A 10,582-nucleotide genomic window follows, 5' to 3' on the forward strand; every position below is an offset into this window, starting at 1 on the left:
TTGAGTTTAACACAATTGAACTAGAATTTCCTCGATTCAAAGTGATCCAACATCTTACTTGATTAAAACTATAAATCAGAATCATTTAAAAGTACGGTCGACAATAGAACCAATCAAATCATCTTGTCAGTCCTCACACCCGTTGCAAAAAAACAAACAATGAAGAAATAAAAAATAGCTGTTAAATCAAATCGTTTCGGTTACATTCGAACACTTTCTCAACGGTCATATTGCCAGCCCAACACGCACTCAAGTCAATAGCAACATGAATCAATACATCACTATATATTATGCATTATCACTAAGTAAATAACATCATTGAATTTCTTCACTTCAATTTTCTTATTCCCATTTCCACTCTTCTTCCCTCATCTAATCTTCACTTCAATTTTCTTATTCCCATTTCCACTCTTCTTCACACACACAAAAAAACAATGGGTCTCTATGTCACAAACAACAACGACCACAGCACTAAAAAACATTATCACATCCATAAACTATTTCTTTTATGCAACTACATATTATTAGGTGCAGCCTCCAGCTGCATTTTCCTCACCCTCTCCCTCCGCCTATTCCCATCCCTCTGCGGCGCCCTCCTCATCCTTCTCCACGTCTTCACCATCCTCGGCGCGGTCTCCGGATGCGCAGCCGTCTCCAATGGAACCAACCGTTGGTACTCTGCCCACATGGTGTTGAATGTCCTGACTGCAATTTTCCAGGGCTCGGTATCAGTGTTGATTTTCACAAGCACTTCTAGCTTTTTGACTCGGTTGGATTCTTATGTGAGGGAAGAGGATGGTGGTGTGATACTTAAGCTTGGTGGTGGACTTGGTGGTGTGATATTTTTGTTGGAATGGGTGGTTTTGACATTGGCGTTTTTCTTGAAGTATTATGAAATTGTTGAAGGGAATAATAATAATAATGGGAATGGTGTTGGTGTCAGGAATGGGAAGGTTCAACAAGATGAAGATTTGAAAGATTGGTCATTGGCTTTTAAAGTTTGACGAGGAAATTGGTTTGGCTAGCAGCAGTAATCTTGTGATGTGTCAATTCAGTCTTAAATATGGCTTCTTATATTCCTCTTATTGATATTATTGTTCTTATTCCATTAATTCGTTCAAGTATTAGATGTTTTGAACTATTACTCTTTTTGTATTGTTGGAAATAGAAAAGGGAATGAAGTATCTCTTGGTATAAGGAGATAAATTATCTCCTCCTGCTAGTGAAATCATGACATATGTCATGTTTTATTATTTTCTATAAAAATATTTTTAAAAATAAACAAAATAGCACAAATGTCACATTTTTACTGGATAGAGGAGATAAGTTATCTCCTGATATGAGGAAATACATTATTCTCAATAGAAAAAGAAAGGTAATGTAATGTAAAAGCCACCTTTAATTATGTCCTTAAAGGGCTATGAATTATTATTATTTTATTATATATTAACGGAAAAAATGTATACTCTAGTTTTATATAATTTTATTGTATCATCTACCATCCTTAATTATATGTTATTGTATAAATGATGAGTGGTTCGGATAAGATTGCCTTCAGTACAAGAATATAGAGAAATGAACAAAAGTGTATATATTTTCCCAGTCATTAGAAGTTGTTTTAAAGAGACATTTATTCAGCAAAAAGTAAAAGTAACTGCAAGGAAGATGAGGCCTAAATACATGGTACCCACTCACCTACATACAAAAGAGTGGGAAAGAAATAAGCAAATAGTGCCTAGAATTTAGGAATGAATATCGATAGTTGTTAGCCCCCGGCAAGTGCAAGATCGGGACGAACTTGAAGCTTGGAACGAAGTAGAGCAAGGCGATCTTTAGTCAAAGGCTTGGTAAAGAGATCAGCCAATTGGTCCACAGATGATACATGGCAGATTTTTAGAGTGCCATTTTCAACTTGTTCATGGACGAAATGAAATTCCAAGGCAATGTGCTTCGACTTGGTACTCATGACTGGATTCTTGCTCATGAAAATTGTTAGCCCCCGACAAGTGCTTCGATAGTTGTTAGCCCCCGGCAAGTGCAAGATCGGGACGAACTTGAAGCTTGGAACGAAGTAGAGCAAGGCGATCTTTAGTCAAAGGCTTGGTAAAGAGATCAGCCAATTGGTCCACAGATGATACATGGCAGATTTTTAGAGTGCCATTTTCAACTTGTTCATGGACGAAATGAAATTCCAAGGCAATGTGCTTCGACCTGGTACTCATGACTGGATTCTTCCTCATGAAAATTGCTCCGACATTATCACATAACAACAGAGGAGGCTGATGAAGAGGAGCATGGAGATCAGTGATAAGTTGTTTGATCCACAACAGTTCAGCAGCGGTGTAGGCAAGTGAACGATACTCTGCTTCTGTACTAGAGCGAGCTACAACGCGTTGTTTTCGAGAAGTCCAGCTGATAAGATTGGAACCATGAGAAATGGCATAACCATACTGAGACCTGCTATCATCTTTGTCAGAAATCCAACCTGCATCAGAATAAGCAAGAAGAGATGTGGCCTTTGTAGGAGTAAAATGAAGGCAGTGATGTAAAGTTCCCTTTAAATACCGTAAAATTTGCCCACATGGTGTTGAATGTCCTGACTGCAATTTTCCAGGGCTCGGTATCAGTGTTGATTTTCACAAGCACTTCTAGCTTTTTGACTCGGTTGGATTCTTATGTGAGGGAAGAGGATGGTGGTGTGATACTTAAGCTTGGTGGTGGACTTGGTGGTGTGATATTTTTGTTGGAATGGGTGGTTTTGACATTGGCGTTTTTCTTGAAGTATTATGAAATTGTTGAAGGGAATAATAATAATAATGGGAATGGTGTTGGTGTCAGGAATGGGAAGGTTCAACAAGATGAAGATTTGAAAGATTGGTCATTGGCTTTTAAAGTTTGATGAGGAAATTGGTTTCAAATATGGCTCTTATGTTCATCTTATTCATGTTATTGTTCTTTAATTAATTCGTTCTATTAGATGCTTGAATTATTACTCTTTTTGTAATCTTCGATATAGAAAAAGAATGTGAGTGGACATGTAAAAGAAGCTCCTAGTTATGTTCTCAAGGGGCTACGAATTATTATTATTAATTATTAATATTACTTTTACTAAACTTGAGGTACAAAATTTTATAAGAGATGATCATCTATATTAATGAACAATAAAAACTATAAAAATGAAGGAAAAATAAAATGGTAGAATATTTTTATCATTTTATATATTAATGATATAATACATTTGTTATTAAAAAGGAGAAAAAATAAGTAGTTAATGGAGAGGATCAGCTTTCTTTGGTTTGCACTTTTACATTTTGTGATGCCAGCTGATGAAGACCATAACCTTCACTCATTTAATTTCTTTTCAAGAACTTACTTTAACCACCATTATTGCGAATTCAAAGTTTTTCTTACTAATTTTACTTGCACAATTTCTCTTCTAACACTTTATTTTAATTTGATGAAGAATGTATCATCTGATCTTCAATTACACAATCAACTTTGTCTTTTTTTTGGTGGAGAAATCAAAGAAAGTCAATATACTTAATTTTCACTTATTCCTTATGATGATCTCCCAACAAGACAATGAACAGAATCATGAAGAAGTCAATATCTTTATTGCACTTAACTCACTCACATGATGATCTCCCAAAACACAATGACCCTAATCAACTCAATATTATTAATTGAACTTGATGTAAAAATTGAGCATAATAGAGTCAAAGTTGAACAAAGTACATCTCCTAGTGAATTTTTACATTTTTTATGATCATATAAATGTATAACTCATGTGATGATTTCATACATATATTTTAAAATAATCATTATATAAATAAAACTTATATTAATATGAATATATATAGATATTAAAATTTAATTTTTTATATAAATTAATTTAAAAGTCGCATTTCTTAAGTATATATATGAATAAAAGATGTAGATAGTGATTATGTATAAATATTTATACTGTCAGTATATAAATATTATACCATATATAAATAAATGCAAATATATATATATATCCACATATATTAGTAAGTATCACTCAATTTGACGACTAATGTAAATATGAGCTTATTACCTCACTCAAAAGTTCATAACTGTTAAATGAACTGATCTTGACATGAAAAAAAAAAATTCATTGAACTTAAATCAATCTTTAATAAGTGGAAGTAAACCATGTTCATCTCAATTCATTTCCACCCGCACCTAGGTCATAAGTGATTAAAATGTAGTATAGGTTTTTTATGTTGACTTAAATCAGCAATTTATTCACAATTGTATAAAGAAATAAATATTATGTTCACTATAACAAGCAATTTATGAACTCTGCTTTCTAATTTCTCTCAATTTTCTCTTCTTGTGAGATACTTTTCAGAGTGTCAGACAGTTGAGGCCTTGAAGGAAAGAAAATCTGAAATTTTGTTGGTATAGAAGTCAGGTTGAATTTTGTTGCTAGGACTCTGAAGTGTTGCCAGTGATGTCACACCTGAGAGTACAAGAAGAGTTTTGCATCAACCATTTTGTCCAAATAAAATATCAGTGTCTAATCTGTCACCAACCATACATATTTGTGTTTTCTGAATCCCAAACCTGTTCTTCCATAAAATTACAACTCAGTCAAGGGAAAAACTTGTGTTTATCGCCTTGCTATAAAACTCGTACCACCGGTTCACCCTATCCCAGTACAATACAACAATCATACCAATCACGCAACCATATCGTCAGCCAAAATCGGTCATACTGGTCGGTTTTCATCTAAACCGTACTGATCATATTGGTCGGTTTTCATTTAAAATTACAAAATATTTATGAAAATGGCTTAATTTTTACCAAAATATTATTATGGACTATCAAACACAGTTTATACTTCTAACATAAGGTTTATCACCAAGTCAAACATTTTGTTTTAACAAATAGAATAAATAAAAGTATTTATTAAATTCTTTATTAATTTTTTTAACATCAATGTTAATATAACATGTATGTATATCTAATTTTACGGACATGCCGTTTAATTAGTGAATCACTAGTTGAATCGTTATACCACCATATCAGTACCTAGATCGGTTTGTTGATCGGTATGATATTAATAACACTAGTTTCATTATCTTGTTCTCTAGATAGCTAAATTCATGCATCAAGATACCAAATAAGACAATATATACTTACTTATCTGCTAAGTAGTCCATCATAAAAGTTGAGGGTTTTCCAACAACTAATGGCTCACGTTCAGTAGATCCAACGAGAGCGCCCACCATGGAGCCCCCAACTATGGCAGCTTTGACTATTTGAATACAATTGTAAGAATTATTAACTATGGGTATAATAACAAGAACCTACATTATCATATTCTATCATTCAGTGATAGGGTCAGTAGCAGTACAGAAAATGAGCATGAGGTGAAAGTATGCTGCTACTTCTCTTGCCGCAACCAAGTTCGGGAGAAAATATCCAAGGACTTATCACAGATATTCCTACTAGGGGATATGTGAATGCAATAGTTGTAACCACAAAAAATTATTAAAGTCATTCGGTTGGCATTGGATCCATCGTCCATTAGCCAATATTGGAAGGAGTTGTTTCGGATGCAAGGAACTGTGGCACCGTGCTCAAGGAGTATAAGAAATATTCACCCTAGTAATGGATAGTTGAACCATTTTCTAGTTTGTAATATAGCCTGCACTGAACCCACCTAGTTTTCTATTTTATCGATGAGTCCAAGTATCTAGCTGTTTAGTCGTGATCTACAACAACAACCAAGCCTTAACCCCAGTAGCTGAGGTTGGTGTCTAATCGTGGACTAAACCAAAATTTGAAACACTCCCTTGATTATAATGTATGTCCTAAATTAAATCAATAATAAGGGGAGGACTAACCTGCCCATTCCTGAGCATCTGTAAGATGAGCAACAGCATCTCGATTCGTAGCAATGAAAAGACATCCAGGGTTTTCACGTATACAGAGTGTTCCATACCTTTATTCGCAATGGGAAAAGTGATATGTAATAATCCATACATAATTTCTATCCAAAAGTTTAAATAGAACTCTCATCATTGCTACATTCTAAAATTCATATTAAATGAGGTTTTAGAAAAATATTCCATATTCAAACAGCTGGATTTGTCCAATGAAAATCAAAGAAGTTTGAGTATCTTTGGCACTACAAGTGATGTGCAAATTTAAAAAAGCCTGCCTTTTTTGCATGGACTCTGAATCCATTTGATGCAGCGCTTTAGTTTTTCAATCACAAGTTGCTGCATTTGTTATGTTTCAGTGTTCCAAAATCTTACTAGACTTTATAGTAGTTGAAGTAGCGATCGAACCCAACAATAACAGCTCCAACCTAATAAAAAACATTTTTTATAGGAACTGGGAATAATATTAAATAAAAAATCCAGTTATCAGGAAGGTCAGCAAGCACATACATCCTCATCATGATCAATCAGAAACCCGGGCTTCAGCTCTATCTTTTTGCTACAATCATCCTGAAGGAACAACACGCACAAAGTAGAGACAGTGAATCATATATAAGAATAATCCGTACTAATATAAAAGATATATACACATTACATGTGGAAAATAAATTCAATCGTCAGATCATATAAATTGATGCATCAAAATCTCAATGTTCATTAGAATATGATAAGGGTCATCTCGGCTTTCAAGTATATTTTACCTGCTGTATAACATTAACTACCTGGACTATATTTGGCTTTAAAGTCTCAAGTACTGTCTCTCATTCTTAGGAAATGTCATCCATGCATGGGTTAATGTCCTTTGACTCCTTTCATGCTTTATAGCATTTTTTTATTTGGAATCTTTACACCACTTGACTAATCTGGTTCGGGCCGTGAAGACCATAAGGGCGACCAATCATCCCATACTAAGTATTAATGCAACTGTGTTCCTGAAAGCTAGAACTCTTGACCTTTGGTTTAACTATAACAGTCCCGTGATAAATGATCAATGGGCTAGGTGGTTTTAGAATATCACTACATTAAACAGAGTGAATCTCTGTCTGGATACATTTTCTATATGTTTGATTATAATTTTAGGATTATATTTCTTATCAGCTTCTTGTTTTCCTTGACCTGCAAAGATTATATGTCTTATTGTATACTAGATTTGTCAAATAAAAAAACTAAGGTGCCCTGCTTCTCGTAATCTAAAACTCAGCCACTCATGCATCAAATGGCGAGGCTTATATTATATGCCATGCATTATCATCCCAACCCAGTTTATAAGCATTGGCCGTCAAGGTGATAGTAAAAAATGTCTTACACATGGTCCATTAATCATAAAGATTTAAAGCATGTAAAACAAAAGGTAGAAAGGCTTTTGCATATTGGAACTCAATTCATACTGGCCCGCCAAGGTACTGATATCCAGCAAGCTCAAGCTCCTTCAAGATGCCGTCTTCTCCAATGACATAAACCTAAATCATGCCCAACCATCAGTCTTGCACTTTCAACTTTATATGCTAGTCCGGGGAATAGTTATAATTGTGAAATATATTGCACTCAAGCATAACATACCATGAATAAAAATATGACAATGATGATATTGCACAAGAAATATACTTTACATAAACCATGCAAGCATTATGTTCAGCGTTGTAATTACCGTAAGAGTTTACATATAAATATGGTTAGCTTTACTTATCCAAAGTTCAAAATGCATCTTATAACTAACTCTATACTATTCTCAATTAACAGTACAACCTCGCCACTAATGCAACAACAATGCCTTATTCCCCTGGGTGGGGTAAATACATTGATCAATCAATTTCATTGGGTTCTATTGAAAACCAAATTTTCATGTATTCCATTTTGGTTAAGATCATTTTTAATGGTTTCTCCTCAAATATTCTTAGGTCACTCTCTATCCCTTCTTAACCTATCATTAAAGGAAAATCTTCTTTTATGCCTCCATAAGCACAGTAGAGGTTACTGGGTGCATTATACATATTCTTTATACATTTAAAATATGTGATGCAAACTTCTTTCCCTAATATTACACTTAATAAAAAATGCAGGTGCTGCTTACAGCAACTTTGAAAAAGGCAAGTGGGTAAGGGGACACACTTTACAATTCAGGAATTTTGTGATTTCTTTCTAGTATAATATGTATTTTCTATGAAAAGAAGTGGATGAAATGACACATTTGAAGAGTTCAAGTTAAAGCTTAAGCCTTGATAAATTTTGGCAGTGGGTAAAAAAGAGCAGCCTGGTGCACGAGGCTCCCCACCTAGTGGGGTCTGGGGAGGAAAGATTTACTCAACCCTACCCTCACAAGCGAAAAGGTTGCTTCTGGGATTTGAAACCATCACCTTTAGGGCACAAGGCAAGCAACATTACCGTTGCGCTGAAGCTCATCCGCTAAAATTAAGGCATAAAAAATGTTACATGTAAAATTTGTGGACTTGTAAGTTTAACTGGTGCTCCATCTTTAGATTACAAGAGCACCTAGTTTGGGTGATTAAATGCTTACTATTAGTTTCAGTCATACATCAGAAAAGAACGATGATACATGTTACCTTTTTATGTTTTGGGAAATCAATGGACTTCAAATATGCAGCAGCAGCAAATGATGATGCAAAAATTTCCTCCTGAAATAACTCGGTAGTTAAATATTATGATTATTGAAAAACAATTTCTACGAAAACAGAAGAAGTGGAGAACAAAAAACTGTGCGCTAACCTCGCTAACAGTCAGGCCAAGTGTTTCAAACTTCTTTCTGTATTGCTTCCTAGACTTTGTTGAGTTGTTGGTAACAAAAACTAATCTTTTGCCCTAAAGAAGTTTATCAAGTCTTAGTTTTTGCTATCTGAAGCTGTTTCTTGAAGGATGTAATATAATGTAAAAAACCTCAAAATGAAAAAAAAGAAAAAAGAAATTGAAGAATAGTTTATATTCTAACTTGCAGGCAAAGGCCCAGAGCCTATGTATTTAGGACACAGACCTTTGACCGAAGCAAGTCAAGTGTTTCGGGAACTCCTTCCATTAAGCTGTCACCTTTCCATATAACTCCTGCAAATTAAGTATTAAAGGAAAAGGAAAGTATAATTAAGTAGATTTGCATTGTTATCCATGGATAAGAATCCATAATAAATTACGGAAAAGGAGAGGAAGAAGCAACAAGCAAGGGGTTGAACCTGTATGAGATCATAAAATGTTTGGGTTTGCTATCAACTTCTCATCTAAAAAATCAGTGTATTTTGATTATAAGTTTTTCCAAATACAAAATAAGCTAATTCCAACACACACTTGAGATTAAAACTGCTTCTTCTTGATGAAAAATCCTGACACACACTTTGGTCCCCCTCAGATGTACTCACCTTCATTTTGATTCATCATAAAAAATCTTATTTTTTCTTCAAAACAATGTCTAATTGTTCAAGTTGATGACATGACAAAATTGTGCCTCCATTCAATTCATTTTTGTCACAATTGTAGATAGATGCTATTTTGAATAGAATAACAATAACTTTGGGGGACCTAGACCAAAATGAAATCAAGCATATGATCTTTGACGCGAGAAACCAAATTGAACACATATGTGAGGAACTAGAACATTGTTTCATTAAAGTGGAAGCTTCAGACAGCACTAACCTTAAGAGCACAAACAAAAAATTGTTCTAAGACCTCGAGATTCAGAAATCACTCTGTACTTCGACTGATCCGAGAGTCGAGCCGAGAAGACTCATTAAAGGGAACAAGACATCTCAGCACTTATTTTCTCATTTACAATACTCGAATCCGAGGGTGAGGCTCAGTGCTATACTAAGGTTGATTATCTTGTTAGCTGAAGGGCATGGATTTCATACATTTACCCTCCCTAGACCCCACCAGGTAGAGTCTCATGTACTGGGCCACCTTTTTATACAATATTCGAACCCGGAAGCTACTTAAGGTAAACAAACTCCTTGTTACTCCAACCAACAGGACTTAAACAAGTTTATATAGAACAACGCATGTGTACACTCACTAAAATGAAAAAAAAACGTCATTAAATTTAGACTTACCATCACAGTCGAAGATAAATGTCTCCACGGAGTCAATGAGCTCGTCAGCATTCTTGAGTGGCTGCGCTGATGCACGTGTAGTGAAGGTTGTCATTCCAAATCTATTTATTATTATTATTATTATTAGAATTGATCTTTCTATTATTCCAATTGATAAGTGGAGCAGATTTTGATAACAAAGGGTTAGGGACAAAGTGAGAGAATCTAAGGTTTGATGCAATAGAATGGAACCAAAATCTATGACTATGAAAAAGAGCAGTAATATTCTGACGCGTAATGCTGCACTTAAGCATCCTTTTCTAACTGACAAGATTGTGTTTTTTTAAATTGAAGCTTTTAAGTTTTTAAAGTTCTTGTTTTGTTGTGTGTGGGTTTACCTACTCCCAACAAAGGCAGCTGGAGCCACCGGATTGAGGAGACAAGGTGTAAGGTTTTTGCATGATAATATAGAACATTTCTTTAACTAAAAAAAGTGTGTTGAAAAAATGTATTTAATTATTTAAAGTTAAAATGTAATAATATTTGTAACAAAAAAATATAATAATTAAATATTTTTTG

General features: G+C 34.4%; 2 protein-coding genes and 1 pseudogene across 2 annotated transcripts; 2 read left to right on the forward strand and 1 right to left on the reverse strand.

Moving 5' to 3' along the window:
- Positions 1 to 335: 335 nt before the first annotated feature.
- On the forward strand, positions 336 to 1,174 carry LOC109340907. The gene is made up of 2 exons (XM_019578679.1): positions 336 to 1,018; positions 1,058 to 1,174. The coding sequence occupies exon 1, from the start codon at positions 435 to 437 to the stop codon at positions 1,002 to 1,004; it is 570 nt and encodes a 189-aa protein (XP_019434224.1). The 5' UTR covers positions 336 to 434; the 3' UTR covers positions 1,005 to 1,018; positions 1,058 to 1,174.
- A 1,407-nt stretch (positions 1,175 to 2,581) lies between these two features.
- LOC109340911 lies at positions 2,582 to 2,899 on the forward strand. Its single transcript, XM_019578682.1, has one exon. It carries the CDS (start codon positions 2,582 to 2,584, stop codon positions 2,897 to 2,899), a length of 318 nt encoding a protein of 105 aa, XP_019434227.1.
- Positions 2,900 to 4,287: 1,388 nt separating this feature from the next.
- LOC109340906 lies at positions 4,288 to 10,341 on the reverse strand (annotated as a pseudogene).
- Between the last annotated feature and the right edge of the window lie 241 nt (positions 10,342 to 10,582).

This window comes from Lupinus angustifolius, unplaced genomic scaffold (genome assembly GCF_001865875.1).
Source record: "Lupinus angustifolius cultivar Tanjil unplaced genomic scaffold, LupAngTanjil_v1.0 Scaffold_287, whole genome shotgun sequence".
NCBI lineage: Eukaryota > Viridiplantae > Streptophyta > Magnoliopsida > Fabales > Fabaceae > Lupinus > Lupinus angustifolius.

Coding starts and splice junctions, on each gene's coding strand:
- LOC109340911 (XM_019578682.1), top strand. CDS start 2,582: ATGGTGTTGAATGTCCTGACTGCAATTTTCCAGGGCTCGGTATCAGTG.
- LOC109340907 (XM_019578679.1), top strand. CDS start 435: ATGGGTCTCTATGTCACAAACAACAACGACCACAGCACTAAAAAACAT.